The 17,456-nt window shown below is 45.5% G+C and overlaps 1 protein-coding gene across 3 annotated transcripts in view; it reads right to left on the minus strand.

Moving 5' to 3' along the window:
• Nucleotides 1-17,456, minus strand: part of Fam178b (family with sequence similarity 178 member B) — a 93,974-nt gene that overhangs the window by 49,418 nt on the left and 27,100 nt on the right. For all 3 annotated transcript variants that reach the window (XM_042695460.1, XM_042695459.1, XM_042695457.1), the window contains one exon: nt 4,290-4,404. In XM_042695460.1, coding sequence (XP_042551394.1) covers nt 4,290-4,404 — 115 coding nt within the window. The remainder of the gene's footprint in view (nt 1-4,289; nt 4,405-17,456) is intronic.

A 17,456-nucleotide genomic window follows, 5' to 3' on the forward strand; every position in this document is an offset into this window, starting at 1 on the left:
GATGCCTGGGAAGTTGGTGCTAACAAACCAAAGCTAGAGGTAGGGTAGATGAGGCTAGATTCAGCCTTTCTTCTCAATTTTAGCGTTTATTAGGGCCAGAGGCTGGTACTTGCACATTTGGGTGCATACTGGACCTGCCCCGGTATGTGTGAGGAGTTGTTCTGGCTGTACCAGCCTGTGAGCAGGCACTGGGAACACAAGCATGGGTGGGCATGTTTTCAAAATTTCTCAAAGGGTGGGGCAGATTCTGGCGGCTTTAGAGAAACAGTCTTTCAGACAATTTGCTTCTGCCAAAGCTTAGAGGAGGAGCATAGAAAGTGTGAGCTGGTAACACATCTTCTTGGAGTTGAAGAAGGGAAATATGGTGACAACACAGCCAGCCTTCCCAAGTAGAGTGGCTCACAGTGGAGCAACGAAACCTTCCCAGACCTTCTCCTAGGGGACAGCAATGTGATGGGGGTCTTCTTCTGTTCTTTGCCTTTCAGAGCTGTTGGCCAGACAAATTCTTGGCATCTGTGACTGACATTTGTGTGTGTGTGTGTGTGTGTGTGTGTGTGTGTGTGTGTGTGTGTGCTGATCCTTGGGCTTGAACTCAGACCTGGGGAGCTAAGACTAGGGCGCTGCCACTTGATCCACAGCTCCACTTCTGGCTTTTAGTGATTAATTGGAGATAAGAGTCTCATGGACTTTCCTGCCCAGTCTAGTTTTGAACAATGAGCCTCAAATCTCAACCTCTTGAGTAGCTTGGATTATAGATATGAACCATTAGCTCCTAGCATGACTGATATCCTAAGTGTAATTATTATTATTACTATTGTTATTTGACAGTACTAAGGATGGAATGCAGAGCCTCATGCATGCTAAGCAAGCTCTCTATCATTAAGCACAGTCCTTTAGCTGCTATTCTAGTTATAGTATCAGCTGGCCCCAGGACTGTACCTCTGCTTCCACAAACAACACAGAGCTGAAGATTTGGGGTCTATCAATCCCCACTGCCCTGCTTGACATGAGGGTTGAGTGAGCAGATGGTCCCACGGTCAAAGCAGCCTCATTTGTCTCCTCAGTCCCCTGCCTGAACTGTGGCTTAGAGCCCTCATTCTGCGGCCAGCATCTAGGACCTAGAGTTTGAGTGTCACATGGACTACAATAATAAAGTATAAGATAAATATCACTAACCTCTACCTAGGGTTCTGTATTTGTTCTGAGGGTGAGAGACCATAATAAATCACTATCTGCACAGTGCTGCCACATTCTCAGAGGGAAGATTGTAAGTGTATGAGCACTGCTGCCACTGTAATTGCCAGACATCTGTTAATAAGCAGGGGGCCCTCCGAGTCTCTACTCCAACACCAAACTAAAGCTGCGCTATCCTTCAATGAAGAGTATTATATGCTGAGCCAACAGAAGGAGGCAAGAATGAATTTTATCTGGAGAGAACTAAACCACACTGTTGTAGAAAGGTGGTTTCCAACTATCTCCATACTGGACAGGATGTCCTTTCAATGTGCTGTCATTTATTTCTATTTTGACTTTGCCCAGGGTTGCCCTTTCTCAGAACTAAGTAAACTACTAGCACCAGGCAACAGCATTGTGCTGCTGGTCTTGAAGAGCCAGGCTGAATGTCTGGGCAGGCTCTTCAGATGAGCTTTTGTTACAGTTTGGATACAAAGTATCCCCACAAAATGCTCTCATGGTTGGTCATATGATATCAATGGTGATTGGATCATGAGGGCATTAATTTCATCAATAGGTTAATCCATTACATTCATAGCTGACTGGGTTTCTAGGAGGTGGTGCTTGATTGGAGGAAGGAACTCATTGGGGTATCTTTGAAGGGTATACCATGGCTGTGACCTCTTCTGATCTTTGTCTGACTGGTTCCTGGTTACCACAAGGTAAATGACTTTCCTCTACCATGCATCCATGATGTTTCCTCCATAATGTTTCTGCCTTGCTCAAGTCTGAAGATAATGGAGTCAAATAAGGGTGGACTAGATTGTGAGCCAAAATAAATTCTTCTACCTGTAAGTTGCTTTTTTAGGTACTTTTCACAGTGATGAAAAACGAACAGCTTTGTAATCAGGAAGTAGCTTTGAAGGGGTAGTCACAGCCCTACCTTAAGGATGTTTTCTGAATTCCTAGGAAAGACCAGGGCACCTGAGGAAGTCCCTTTGAGAATGCTAACACTCTGGCTCCTATTTTCTGTTCTTGTTCCAACGTGTTTCAGATGAGATGGGGATAGAAATTTGGCATGAGGAATAAAATAGGAAAGGACTATCTTTCTCACAACAACTAGAGACAGATCCTGGGGTTATGTGCAGAGATGTCTCAGCCCTTCATTTCCTGCCTTAGGAGCAGCAGAAACACTGGCAACAGCCAGACAAAGTCCTGGAGCCCAAGTACGAGAGTTAAGAGGTCAAAAGTGCATTACTAGGAATGAGACCATGTAGCACTGGCAGCTCCCTTGGCCCTGTCCTAAGGACAGCATGGTTCTGCCCTCTCAGTGAGGGCTTCAAGACACCTGGTGAAAACTGAAGTTTGAGCGCAGGTTGAGTGACACATTTAAAGGGCCACAATGTTAATGTCTCTCCTACTCTGGAGACTAACGGTTTGTTCTGAAGCATAGAGGAAGGGCAGGAAGGAGCAATTCTTGGAAATACCAGGAAAGGTGAGATAGGAAAGTAGCTCTTCAAGGAGGGGTTATCACTGGGTGGGAAAAAGTCCCCACGATTATCTCCTACTTTCCAGGTGTGCTAATATGCTTATCAGTCACCATGGCTCTTCTGATCCCTTCCAGCAGGCCATTCCCCTTGGTATTCTAAATGTGATTCACATTTCTTCTTCTCATCCGAGGTTGAGGTATAGGAAGCAGCAAGTGGCTTGGTGAACTAGAAGTGGAATGCTGAGCTCCAGCAGGAAAAGGGGTAGAAGTGTGGCAGGCTGGCGCATGCATGGGGGTATTTATAGCATAGCTGAGTGTGGTTTGGCTTGGCAGACAATTACTAAATGTAGTCGTGGAACAGGTTCTTAAGAAAGCTCCAGCTTTCCCTGCAGAGGAACATCCAGCAGCCAGCTACCAAGGGAAAAGGGTCCTAATACCTCCTTGGGTGAAGGGATGTCAGCCAGATGCATGGGGGTGGAAGAAAGCCTTTTCAAAGAAGTCTCAGAAAACCTGAGATGTGCTATTCTCTGAAGAATAAGAATATATGACACCTTTCAAACTAGATCAAGTCACCAGTTATTTATGTATTTTATGACTATGTCTCTAGAGGCCAGGGACCATGCATATGTAAGTTAACACCACCATACCAAGCTCAGTCACAAAGAAGACACTTTGGAAACAACATTAAGCATTATAAAATTTTTTATGCATAAAATTGTGCCTTGTGTCCAGGAGTTGCTATTAGGTAACTGGCCAAACAACAGACAAAGAGATTGGAACATGTGCTGGGAGGTATTAACTTGGTGAAAAATCTAGATTCCACCAGGAAGGAGGGGGCAGCAAAGGCTTACTCAGTAAGCAGATAGGCATTAGATGAAGCAGAAGAGTTCAACCAACCTTCTCTCTCTATGTCCCTGACATTTACCACTCATGGAATGGTACTTGTACTCAAAGGCAGACATGTGGGCATCGCCGCAAGGGGCTTCCCATTTGTGGGCTAAAGCCAGAGTCCATTAACAGCTAAACAAAAGAGGGAAAGCATGCTGGGTACCAGTGACTCATACATCCAATCCTAGCTACTCAGGAGGCTGAAATCTGAGGATCAAAGTTTGAAGCTGGCTGGGACAGATAAATTCAAAAGACTTTTTTTTTTTTTCTTGTTTCTGGGACTTGAACTCATGGCCCAGTTGCTGTCCCTAAGCGTCTTTTGTTCAAGGCTAGTGCTCTACCACTTGAATCACAGCACCGTTTCCAGCTTTTTCTGAGTAGTTCATTGGAGATAAGAGTTTCATGGACTTTTCTGCCCTGGCTGGCTTTGAACCATAATTCTCAGATCTCAGCCTCTTGAGTAACTAGGATTACAGGTGTGAGCCACCAGCTCCTGGCCCAAAAGATTCTTATCTGCAACTAACTAGCAAAAATAAACTTCCCCCCAAAACCCCCCAAAATCAGGAAATGGAAGGGTGTGGCTTAAGTGATAAGAGTGTTAGCCGAAAGCAGAAAAAGAGGACTAGAGCACACAGCCCAGAGTTGGGGGCAGGGATGGGGAGTGGGGGGGGGGGTCTGTCTCGAGGGGAGGCAGACAGGAACTGAGACAGAGATATAGAGCGGAAGGGGAAGTACTCACCTGCCACTGAGCTGTAAGGGCTCCAGTGAGCAGAGGTCAGAGTTGGGGGCTCCTAAACTGTGGAATACCTTTGTGACCTCCTCTAGTGAGGGACACCACAGGTGCATGTCTTCATCTGTAAAGTCAAAGAAGGGCAGAATTAGACTAGGGAAAGGATGAGGGGACTCAGAACCTACTGGAGAGGCTGGTGTGACAATCTGAGGCATGGCTTTCTGAATTCTCTAGCAGCCTGGGTATTATCTATAAAAAACAAAGCAACCAGTGTTTTTTTTTTTTTTTTTTAAGGTGCCTTGGAACTTTGGGAACTAGGGTTATTCTCTTCTTTGGTTCTCAAAGAATGGGTGTGCTAAAGTGTAAGGGGCTGAGGATGCCATGCCCTGAGTGTGCGGATCGAGTGGCAACTGGGTTCTCAGCTTCCCGAAACTAAGCAGGATGAAGTCTTAAGCCAAAGGCCGAAAGACCCAGAAGACATCCAGCCTCAGCACCCTGAGGCTCTGTGTTTCAAGAGAGCTGAGGCCAGTGCCACACGCAAGGCTGTCTCATCATCCTTGATGTGACCTCTATGTGCTCCCTAAGGCCACAAGCCTGGCTAAGAGCACGCCTCCTCCTGCAGCTTGAGACCTGTCTTACTCAGTAGGTATGAACTGTGGGCAGCCTCTTGAATATGCTAACAGAATGTGAACGACAACCTGTCCACAAGAAAACCTATATAGTCAGGGCTTTGCTTCTGTCAGACCATTTTTCACATCAGACTGCGTCACACTTGCTTATCCCACATGCTCTTCTGGCACTGTGGTTCTCCATGCCCTTACTGGGAGACAGTCTATGTTTCCACCTTGTTATTATATCCCCACATTATCTTATTTGTCAATTTACTTGCTTCTTGCCTGTCTTTCCCCATTAGGAAACAAAATCTGCAGAGGCTGAGGCCATATCTGCAGGTGTAAGGTACAGAGGAAACTGAAGGATTGAGGGATGGAATGAACAAGCAGGAGGAATCCCAAAGCCTGACCAAGTAGTTCACAACTGAACGATCCCAAGATGAGCTGGCAGTGTTACTGTAGATGCTGTCAAATGTCAACAAGGCAAGGCAGGAGCCAGGACTTGGAGGCTGGGCTGGAGAGGAGCAGCTCCAGGCTGAGAACTGAGAGCAGTGCTCACTTGATCCTTTGCTATTCTAGAGGGTGAGTGTTCTACCCTAAGAGCTCATTTCAGTCAAGCCACGGTGGCTTGCGCAGGAGTTAGCCAGGGTGAAAGGTTAAAAGGGGCCTAATGTAAACCTTGCTCTCAAGGAGCTCACAGCTCAGGAGGAGAGGAGTCAGGTAGAGAATTACAGGCTGTGAGCATGTTCCTACAAAAATCCAAGCGGGCAAAAGGTACAGAGCCTGCTCAGAGGAGGAGGAACTGAGTGTAATTAGAGAGGGAAAGCTAAGGCACCTGTCACAAGTAGCTCTGGATGTCCACAGGACAGAGAGGCAGACTGTACAAAGGCAGGGGGAGGATATCAAAGAACATGGCTGGTCCAGAGCAAGGAGGCAAGAACAGGGCACCCAGAGGAGAGAGTGTGGGGTGAGGGGCCACTGCTGAGTCAGTTTCCTAAGTTCACGGAGCATTTCTGCAAGCCTCACCAGCTGTGGTGCCAGCAGCCAGCAGATCAATGGGCAGAGGGTCTCTGAAAGCTGTCCAAGGACATTTCTTCCTCAAGCATCGAGTGTCTTGCTCTTTGGAAATGTATATGGGTCAGGACTCACCAAACAAGTAATTAGACTCTTGGAGGAGGAAAAACTTTCATTTGTTGTTTTTTCCTCTCTGGCAACTTAACAAGTAAGAGAGCGGTAATGATAGCCTTGCCCCCTGCACAAATGAGATGGGCAGAAAGAAGTCTACATAACAATGCGCCTCCATTGGCACAAGAGGGCTGTTTACAGGCTGCATACGTGCTGGCCCGCGTGGGCAGCGATGAACTTTCCAGGGAGGGAAGAGAATAGGCCCAGGGCAGGGCAAGGCCCGGCCAGGGGTGGCCCAGCCCAGCTGGAACGTGTAGCCAGCTTTCAGACTCCAAAGGGGATGGTGTACAGCCTCACCCCAGCCCACACAGGTGCAGGTCTGATGTAAAACCCCCTCAATGGGCAGCAGTACCAGCCCTGCCAGCCTAAGCAGGCTTTTTCTCCTACCCAGTAACAACTCCACACCACCGCTAAACCAGGCTGAGGTGTCAGGAGTGGTTTCTGAGGAGGGGACCCAGGGTGCCTCTGGATAGATCAGTCCCCATCAACAATCCTGGAAGTTGGTTATATGATGACAGGAAAATACCACCCCAGAGCCCATAATTAAGGCTGCTGTCTATAAGTAGGCCATGTGCTCAGCTTTTCCTCAGCACTATTTGTCCCAAATGAGGAATTTCTGGAGAGCTGACACAGAGGAAACCCAGATGGGAAACTGCAGGGCTTCATCGCCCTAACTCAGTTTCTCCACACACCAACACTATTGCTTTAGTTTTAGGTGACTCTAGCATCAGTGCCAGCGGTATGGAGCCGCTGGGCTCTGTCTAGAAGCTAGGGCTGGGAGCCCTTTGGTGGCTCTCTTTGGATGGAACCGATGGTTGGTGGTAGTGGGAGGGAGCATCCAGCTTAAAATAAACATGCCTCTTCCATCTGTGTTGTGGAAGAAGCTATTACTTCACCACTGTGGCCCCAGCTGGGGTGACATGAGATGGGAAAACCACACACATTTCTGTGTTCCAATGCTCTCCCTTGGGGCCTCCTCTCCTACTAAGTTCCTTGTCTTGCAGGTGTGAGGGCAACAGGATAGGCCCGCAGGATACCAGTCTACAGGGTACAGCCGTGTTCTTGTCCCCTTGCCCATCTTGAGGCCCAAGAGCTGATGAGCACTTAGAGGGCTGCACCAGGAGGGCTAGGCAGTGCTGTCTGTCTGAGTCTTCATTCTCTGGCACTGTCTCAAGGGTAAGTGCCTTGGTGGAGAGGAGCTCCCCATCTTCTTAATGAAGGGGAGGTGGGTTCTATAGGAAGGCATGCTGCACACCAGACAGCCCCCCATCTTCACAGGAATGTGGGGCTCAGGACATTCACGGGAGGCCTAACATCATCTCATTTGCTAGCCCAATTCTAATTACTTAACTTCCCTTGGCACTTTTGTACTTAAATTTAAACTTGTTTCAATACCCTGCTTTAGTCAATTAGCTTCAGCTTCAGTTGTTTAAAATGTTTGTTCATTCAGCAAATGTTAATTGAATGCCAGGCAGGAGCTGTTCTGAATATGCTCGGGACCCACCACTAAACAAAAGGGATAAGAACCCTGTGCCTGGGAACTGATTGGTTTGGTTGGGGAGGGGAGAGGGCAAACAACATGCATATGAAAAATGAACATAACGAATGCTCACACGCCATGGAGGAAGGATGTCAGGTGAAGCTGGAGCCGAGACCCAGGGAAATGGGTGGGAGAAGACTACATGGGTCTAGAGACTGAGGTGGGTGTCAGGGGTCCAGGGTGTTGGACTGGGTGCCTGGTGCAGAGGCCCACTTGTCCACTCATATGATGTGTGCGTGTGTGCATGCATGTGCGTGGTGTGTGTGTGTGTGTGTGCGTGCGTGCATGTGTGTGTGTGCATGTGTGTGTGTGTGTATGTGTGTGCATGCGTGTGTGCATGCATGTGCGTGTGTGTGCGTGCGTGCGTGTGTGCGTGTGCGTGTGTGTGTGTGTGTGTGTGTGTGTGTGTGTGTGTGTGTGTGTGTGTATAGATGGAGGGTGAGAAGGCAGGGCAGGATGAAGGGCAAAGGGCAGTATTTGGTCTTGGGAGGAGATGGTGGAATCTAGACACTCAATGGAAAAGCCAATTCCTGAGTCAAGTCAGTCTTTTAGCTTCTTTTTCTATTTCCCCTGTGGTAGGAGGGAACCAAGAGCCGTACACGTGCTAAGCACTTGTTTCACCACGGAGTACTCGGGAGCCCATGAGTCCCCAACCACAGTGAGTGCACAGAGCAGCTTGCTGTGCTCCCCCAGGAGATTGAGGAGGCCCATCTGCTGGCCCATCTTGCCATCTTGTACATCACTCTCTTCCTTTCAGGCCTGTTCCTACTTTCTTTTTCTCCCTTCCTTCCCCACCCCCCTTCCCCTTTCCGCTCCCCCCCCCCCCCCCCCCCGCCCCCAATCAGTCATGGGGCTTGAACTCCAGGCCTGAGTGCTGTCCCTGAGTATTTTTTTTGACTCAAGGCTAGAGCTCTACCATTTTGAGTCGCAGCACCACTTCCAGATTTTCTGACTAATTGGAGATAAGAGTCTCACAGGGACTTCCTGACTGGATGGCCTTCAAACTGTGATCTGCAGATCTCTGCCTCCTGAGTAGTTAGGATTACAAGCATGAGCCTTTTGGAACTTTTTTTTTTTTTTCGTTCATCTCTGTCCTTAAACAACTCTAAAAGTGCTTTTGTTTTCCTTTTTATCTCCACTCACTCGGGGTTTGAAACACTCCCTTTGGTGTCCCCTCCTGCACACCCTTACCCCTGCTCCACAGGCCTCTGCCTGTTTATTCTTGGGAGTGTGGAGACGCTGCGGTCCCCAGGCCACCTCTCCTCTCTCCTGCCTTTTGTAACTCATACCACTGCCTGGTGTCATGTAACTCTGACAAGTATTCAAGGCCCCCACTGAGCAGGACAGACTTGCATTGTGCCAGCCAGAGAACTCATTCCTGCTAGAGTAAAGTTCAGGTGCAAATAACAAAATGCCAAAAAAAAAAAAAAGCAAAACGAAAACCGACCTAGGCTTAAAGAAGCTCAAAACTTACGTTTCTGATGAAAAAGAAGTCTGGATTGGGATAGACCATAACTCATGCAGAGACCAGGCTGCATCTGCAAGATCTTGGGTATCTATCTTTTGGTTGTGCCATTCTCTGAACGTGCCTCTCATTTCAGGGTCCAGAGTGGGTGCTAGAGTCCAACTATTACATCTCAACCCCAGGCCATGCAAGTATGCACTACTGGGATAGCTTGTAAGGATAGAGATTCCCCTTAGTGTGACCCAGGAGGTAAGGACAGACCACTCTTCTACATCTGAAAATCCAGAATTTGAAACCAATTTAGATTCAGCCAAAGAGCTTCCCGGTAATGTTTCTGAATGTGGGAGTCTGTACTAGATTCTCTCTTGCTTCACATTTCTGAGCCTGAGCATTTTGGATGATGCCTCATCTCTGGAATAAAACCAAACAGAAGACACAAAATGCTGGTAAGGGTATGGAGCAATGGGAACTTTCATTCATTGTGAAATGAATGAAGCCACTTTGGAAGACAGTCTGGCAGTTTCTTACAAAGCTCTTACTATGACCTAGCAATTGTGCTTGGTAGTTAGCAAAGTGAACTGGAATTTGTGCTCCCAGATAAAGTGCATACTATAAATACAGGAATGTTTTTAGTAGCCTCTTCAGGCTTGTAAAAAATTGGAAGCAACCAAGCCATCCTTCAATAGGTAAACAGATCAATTGTGGTATACCTATATAATGGAAATTATTTGGCAATACAAAAAAAATGGCCAGGGGTGAGTGGCTCACATCTATAATTTTGGCTATTCAGCAGGCTAAGTAGGATTGAGGTTCAAAGCTAGCCTGGGCAGAAAAGTCTGTGAAACTCTATCTCCAATTAACCAGCAAAATGTTGGACTGGAGGTATAGCTCAAATGATAGAGAGCCGTGAGCAAGAAAGCCAAATTCATGAGACATGAGTTCAAGTTCTAGTACTGCCCTCCCCCAAGAAAAGAAAGGCAGTGAGGCTGAAGTGGAGAGAATGAGATCAAATGAGCTGGACAGGGGCTTGTCAACCATACCATGACTCTCAGATAAGCATCAGTCCCCAGTTATCTGTAAAATAGTAACATAATACTATCCACTTACTGGTAGTTGTGCCAACTAAATGAGACAGGCAAAATTGTGGGCTGGGAGCCTTGTACAAATTAAGCCCTTTCTCTCTCTCTCTCTCTCATGTGCAGTTATCAGGTATTGGACAGTGATTTCTTTTTTCTTTTCTTTTCTTTTTTCTTTTTGATTGGTTGTGGGGCTTGAACTCTGGGCCTGGGCGCTGTCCCTCAGCTCTTCAGCTCAAGGCTAGCGCTCTACCACTTGAGCTACAGCGCCCACTTCCGGCTTTTTCTGTGTATGTGGTACTAAGGAATCAAACCCAGGGCCTCATGCATGTACTCTACCACTGAGCTACTTTCCCAGCCCTGGACAGTGACTTCTTATAGACAAAGGGAGAGCTCAGTTAGGAAGAGGCACCAAGAGACTTGGGAGTGGGATGGATAAATTCATTAGCTTAATCTGATTATGGTGATATTTTATGAGTATGGCATATATGTATGTCAAGTGTTTCTGCACTGTGGGAGCCAGGTCTGGTGGCACATGCCTATAATTCCAGAAGTTGGAGATAGAGGATCTCAAGTTCCAGGCCAGCATAGGCAAAGTTAACAGGACCCTATCTCAAGAACAATAACAACAAAAATACAAAAGCAAAAGGTAAGTGTTGAGGGCATGGCTGTAGAGGTAGGATAATTACTTAGTATTTACAAGGTCCTAATTTCAATCTCCAGTAACCCCCACCTCAAAAACCTGTGTACAGGTTAATGTGTCAATTACACCTCAATAAAGGTTTTTTTTTTGAGCTAAAATGTAAATATGTACTAATTTTGTTTTTTAATAGAATAATTATTAAAATTTTTTAACTTAAAGGTTTGAATTCAGGGCCTCAGGACTTGCTCAACTGGCACTCTACCACTTAAGTCATGTCTCTGGCTTTTTTGATGGCTATTTTGGAGATGGAGTCTTGCAGACTTTTTTTTGCCTGAACTGGCTTCAAATCTTGATCGTCTAGGTCTCAGTCTCTTGAGTAGCTAGGATAACAGGCATGAACCACTGGAACCCAACTTTTTATTCTAGCTGGGGTCTCACCTTGTATCAGCTTCCCAAGTACTAGAATTATATGGTACATCATCACATTGTTTATTGATTTCTTTTTGAGGTTGAGTCTTGCTGTATATTCCAGTCTACTTTCCAGTATCTGGGGTCAAGTGATCCCTGAGTAGCTAGGATCACAGGAGTACTATTACACCCAGCTAAAACATTTTTTAAAAGAAAGATAGCTAAAATGTAAACATAAGCATTTTCTTTTTGTTCTCCAATGACTCATCTCACTTCTAGCACCTCCCACTTGGAAGCCCTGGTCTAGAAAGCTCTACTTGACCCGCTTTGTACATACTGTAGCCTTCCAAATGTTGAGGGAAGAAAATTTACAACTCCTAGCAGAGAAACTCCTCACTGGTGGTAATTTCAGTTAGACGTCAATGTGACTCAAGAAACAGATAAACGTAAAGGCATGTATAAAATGGGATTGTGCAACAATTTTGTTCCTGGAAACAATCAAAAGAAGCTACTAATAAATCCTTGGTTGGTAGAAGTGGCTGGGGGCGTGGCGCAGGGTGGTGGTGGGGAAATGAAGGTTAGGAGGTGGGGGTCTGGAGGCAGGTTTTCACAGTTTGGAGCTCTCCTGCTATTTTGCACCTTACTAGTTGAATTTGCTCAAGTTGGTATATGGAATACTTTAAAATGCAACAACAAGACCTACCTGGGTAATAAGAGAATTAACTCTCTAATTTTTATTTTATTTCGTAAGAAGCAATTATGAATAGTATCTGGGAGGAAAGGGGAGGGGGGAGAGGGAGGGAGGGAGAGGGGAGAAGGAGGGAGGAGGGAAGAATCAGAAAAGAAAATGTCTTGTTAAGATAAAAGGTTGTGCAAGGAAGCCCCAAAGCCCCAGTAACTCCCACAGGCATGAAGGGAGAAGTGGGGACCAGGGAAGAACAAAGTGTCCAAAGACCATGCTCAGGAAAATGCATTCTTCTCGCCCACTTTCAAAATATCCAAAGAATGTACTGGCCAGGGTCACTCTATTTTATTATACCCCTTACTCCTACACCAGTACTATACAGGCTGGTGGAGAATAGAATGAGTAGGTAAAAATGAACATTTTCTCAGAAGCAAATGACAAAGAACTTTACACAGCTTGTCCCTTCTCTAAAGTGTTTTGATCTTAATCTAGCTGATTGGCACTGGGTTAATGGCCAGTCCTACACTGACTAGTACAGCCAAAACATGTTTGTTAAAGAAACATGAGGTAATTTCTTTCAAGAAGTTAATTGCCCAAGAATATGTTTGCTTTCAAAACCAATTTTTACTACGTACATACAAAAACAACTATTAGAGCTAATAAATTAGTTCAGCAAGGCCACACACACACACACACACACACACACACACACACACACACACACAGTCTTTTGTGTTTCTACACATTAACGATGAACAATTTGAAAAAGAATTTAAGAAAATAATTCCATTTATAGGAGTACCAAAAGCCAGACATATAACATACACCTGCAATCCCAGCACTTGGAAGGCTTGAAGCAAGAAGATTGAGTCTGAGGCCAGCCTCAGATATTCATTGATAACTTTTTTTTGTCGGTCGTGGGGCCTGAACTCTGGGCCTGGGCACTGACCCTCAGCTCTTCAGCTCAAGGCTAGCGTTCTAGCCACTGCGCCACTTCAGGCTTTTTCTGCTTATGTTGCTGAGGAATCGAACCCAGGGCCTCATGTAAGGCAAGCACTCTACCACTGAGCCACCTTCCCAGCCCCTTAGTGATAATTTGTGTTAAATAATATTATTATAGCACCAAAAAGAATTAAACATTTAGGAATAAGTTTAATAAAAGAAATATTAATAACCAGGTGCTGGTGGCTCATGCTTATAATCTCAGCTACTCAGGAGACTGAGATCTGAGGACTAAGGCTCAGAGCCAACTTGGACAAAGAAGTCCATGAGATTCTTATCTCCAATTAACCAGCAAAAATGCCAGAAATAGCATGGTAGAGTGCCTTGAGCTTATAAAGGCCAAGTAAAAGCACAAAGCCTTGAGTCCAAGCCCCAATACTGTTACATACAAAGAAAGTATTAACATATATAATGAAAATGGCAAACCTCTGTTGAAAGAAGAGATCCAAATATATGGAGACTTATCCCATGTTCATGGACTAGGAGACTTATTATTAAGATGGCACTGTGGCTTATATCTAGCACATGTCTCTCCCTGGGTCCATAATGGAAACTTAATAGTCCCTAGTGCCACCATGTAGACAGGGGAATGATTAAGTCACAAGGGCAAAGGTCACATGATGGACAGCTTTGCTCCTATGGGAATGAGTTATTCCAAAAGTAGGCTCTGGAAAAGGAATGAATCCAGCCTCCCCTCCTTTTTTTTGTTGGTCTTGGGGCTTGAACACTGGGCTTGGGCATTGTCTCTGAGCTCTTCAGCTCAAGGCAAGTGCTCTATCACTTGAATCACAGTGCCACTTCCAGTTTTCTAATGGCTAATTGGAGATAAGAGTCTCATGGACATTCCGCCCAGGCTGGCTTTGAACCATCCTCAAATCTCAGCCTCTTGAGTAGCTAGGATTACAGGTGTGAGCCACTGGCACACAGCAAATTAAATGTTTTTAATAAAAAGAATTGTGTGTGTGTGTGTGTGTGTGTGTGTGTGTGTGTGTGTGTGTGTGTGTGTGTGTGTGTGTGTGTGTGTATGCCAGTCCTGGGGCTTGAACACAAGTTCTATGCCCTGTCTCTTAGCTTTTTTCACTCAAGGCTAGCTCTCTACCACTTGAGCCACAGATCTACTTCTGGCTTTTTGCTGGCTATATGGATGTAAGAATCTCATGAACTTTTGTGCTTCAACTGCGACCCTCAAATCTCAGCCTGTTGAAATAGCTAGAGCTTGAACTCAGAGTATGTGTGTTGCTGTTGGAGCTTTCTTTGCTCAATGCTGGCACCCTACCACTAGAACCAGGGCCCCACTTATAGCTTTTCTGATGCTTAAATGGAGATGAGAGTCTCAACTACTTTTTTGCCCAGCCGGCATGGAAATGTGATCCTTAGACCTCAGTCTCCTGATTAGCTAGGATTATAATAGGTATGAGCCACCAGTGCTAGGCTAGGCGAAAACTTTTTTTTTTTTTTTTAATGTTTTGGTACTGGAGCTTGAACTCAGAGCTTCTTGTACTTGCTTAGCTTTATTTTGCTCAAGATTGGTGTTCTAGGGCTGGGAAAGTAGCTCAGTGGTAGAGCCCTTGCCTTGCATGCCTGAGGCCCTGGGTTCGATTCCTCAGCACCACATAAGCAAACAGAAAAAAGCCAGAAGTGGAGTTGTGGCTCAAGTGGTAGAGTGCTAGCCTTGAGCTGAAGAGCTGAGGGACAGTGCCCAGGCCCAGAGTTCAGGCCTCATGACCGGACCCCCCCCAAAAAAAAACAAAAACAAAAACAAAAAAAGATTGGTGTTCTATCACTTGAGCCACAACTCCACTGCTGACTCTTTGCTGGTTATTTGAAGGTAAGAGTTTCTTGGATTTGTGTAAACTAGCTTTGAATCTTGAATCTCAGATCTCAGCTCCTAAGTAGCAAAGATTAGAGGCATGAGTCACAAGTACACAGATAAATTGTATCTTAAAGGAAAAAAAAAACAAAACAACAATTACATCCTGGTCTCACCAAACATTATTAGAGCTTCACCTTGCCAGGCCAGACCCTTACTATTCTCTGAGATCTGACACAACTTTCAGTCTTATTTCCTACTCAATCTTTGTTTGTTTGCAACACTAGGGATTGAACTCAGAGCCTCCTAGCTCTATCACTTGAGTCCCAGCCCCCAATCCCTTTGTTTCTTAGTTTGTTTCTCAAAGGGAGATTCATACTACCTCTTTGCTCAGGTTGGCCTAGGACAGTGATCCTTCTACCTCTACCTACTGAGTAGCTGGGACCATAGGCATATATTACCACACCCCACTTTTTGTTTACTTTTTCAGTTCTGGGGGTTGAATCCAGGGCTGTGTGAGTGCTGAACATGGATTAGCACTAAACTGTTTCCCCCTCAACCTAGTCTATACCCCCTTTTATTATTTTTTTTCTTTTCAGGGTGTGGAAACTAGGGATTGAAAACCGGCAAGTGTTGTAGCAAGCAGTGCCAGGCCCACAGACCTTTTAGGGAAGCTCTGTTCTCCCTTCTTCTTGCCTTTGTTATTGTTGTTTTAACTCAATTAGTTCCAAGTGCAGATTTCACATAAACATCCTTATTTGGCTGTGGCAGATTCTGCTGGCTGCCTCTGGGACAACCATGCGCCCTTTTCTGGGAAGGGAACCCTGGTTTTGTGTTGGTATCTGAACAGGGAGACAAGCCCCCGCTTCTTTACCTCCTCCCTCCTTCAGGAGAAGAATCGCTATACTCCCCCTGCCTTTGCAGAGACTGGTCTAGTCAGAGCTCTGAGCCTCCGGCAACAGAAACAGTGCTATGTCATCAGGAAGTCGGTTTAGTACTGCTGGAGGCCACCTTACCAGAAGGCTAATAATAATAAGCCAGGGCTCCTGGGCACCTCACTTTTCCAGTCCTCTGCGAGGAAGGAAGGCCAGGATTGTCATCACCAAGTGTTTCCTTTTGTGCTGGAAAAGAAAACCCTCCAAGGTCCAGAATTTATTATTTCTTTATTCACTCCCAATAAATGAACACTATTGTTCTGAGTCCCTCATGTAATGAATTAAATAACCCAGATGTTTGAATTACAGACAAGGATGAAAAGCAGCTGTTATGGCAGCTATGCTCATAGTGATAAAGAAAAAAATGGAGCTGTCCCTTGGTATGGAAAAGGGGGTTGGTTCCAGGATCCTCTGTAAAGGAGCAAGATCTGAGGACACACAAGTCCTCGTGGTATTTGTATATCATCTGTGCAACCTTCTCATGTTCTTTAAGTCATCTCTATATTACTTCTGATACCTAATACAATGCCAAGGTCATATAAATAGTTGTTATACTATATTGTTTACAAAATCAGTCAAAAACGAAAACTTGAAATATCTGAAAGTAGGCTGGGAAACTGAGTTTCATTGCTTCTGATCTAGAGGAGGAAGAATTCAAGGATTGGAAATCCTTCAGAGGTAGCGAGGGTGTTTAGAGGACACCAACATCAGAAAACATGGCAGGGCTATGAAGGTGGCTCAGTGGTAGAGCGCTTGCCTTGCATGCCTGAGGCCCTGGGTTCAATTCCTCAGCACCACAGAAAAAAACTGCAAGTGATACTGTGGCTCAAGTGGTAGAGCTTTAGCTTTGAGCTGAATTGCTGAGGGATAGCGCTCAGGCCCTGAGTTCAGGCCCCACGACTGACAAAAAGAAAAGGAAATTAAGACAGAAAGAAAAAGCAAGCAAGCAAGCAAGCAAGCAAGCAAGCAAGGAAGAAAGAGAGGAAGAAAGAGAGGAAGGAAGAAAATATGGCAAATATCCAGTGAAAGAGTATCCTGATAGCAATAATAAAGAAAAGTATGAAAAGCAATGACTCTTATGCCTCATTTTTTCCTTGCTGTCTTGAACTGTGTCGCCTCAGGAAAACAATAGTAATGCTTGGAGCTCTGGCAGCCATTCTACATGGCTTGGGGAATTAATGAAAAGAGCAGTCACAGAAGCCAGAGCCCTGTCACTGCAGATTTGTTAGACACTCCATGGTACCACCTACCTCTGGGGCTTCTTGTTATATCAGATGATAAAGCATTCTTCATTGGAAATTTGCTACTTGTAGTCAAAATATATTCTAATTAAACATGTGTAGAAAATGGAAAATCTTATGATGCCAAATTTGCATTTACTATACCAAAACTGGGGTTGATGGCCACTTTAGACAGGTAGGAGCTATGTCCGAGCCTGCTTCCTCCCTGCAGGCAATTGGGTTTGCAACCCTTGTCCTGCATATTTTCCAGAGATGTCTCAACGGTTCCCCTCCCAGCTTCCTGAAGGCCAGCCCTACTCAGCCACCGTCTTTTTTTTTTTTTTTTCTTCCTTTTTTGCAGTACTGGGGTTTGAACTAGGGGCCTCATGCCTACTTTACTTACTTACTCAGCTGGTTCTTGATTACTTAAGCCATGCCTTTTAGCTTTTTGCTGGTTATTCTGGAGATAGAGTTTTGTGGACTTTCCTGTCGGGGCTGGCCTCAAACCAAAATCCTCTAGATCTCAGCCTCTGAGTAGTTAGGATCACAGGCGTAAGCCACCAGCACCCTGTTCTTCCTTTCCATCTCTAATGGTA

Source organism: Dipodomys spectabilis, unplaced genomic scaffold (assembly GCF_019054845.1).
Source record: "Dipodomys spectabilis isolate Male_0828 unplaced genomic scaffold, ASM1905484v1 ptg000187l, whole genome shotgun sequence".
Lineage (NCBI taxonomy): Eukaryota > Metazoa > Chordata > Mammalia > Rodentia > Heteromyidae > Dipodomys > Dipodomys spectabilis.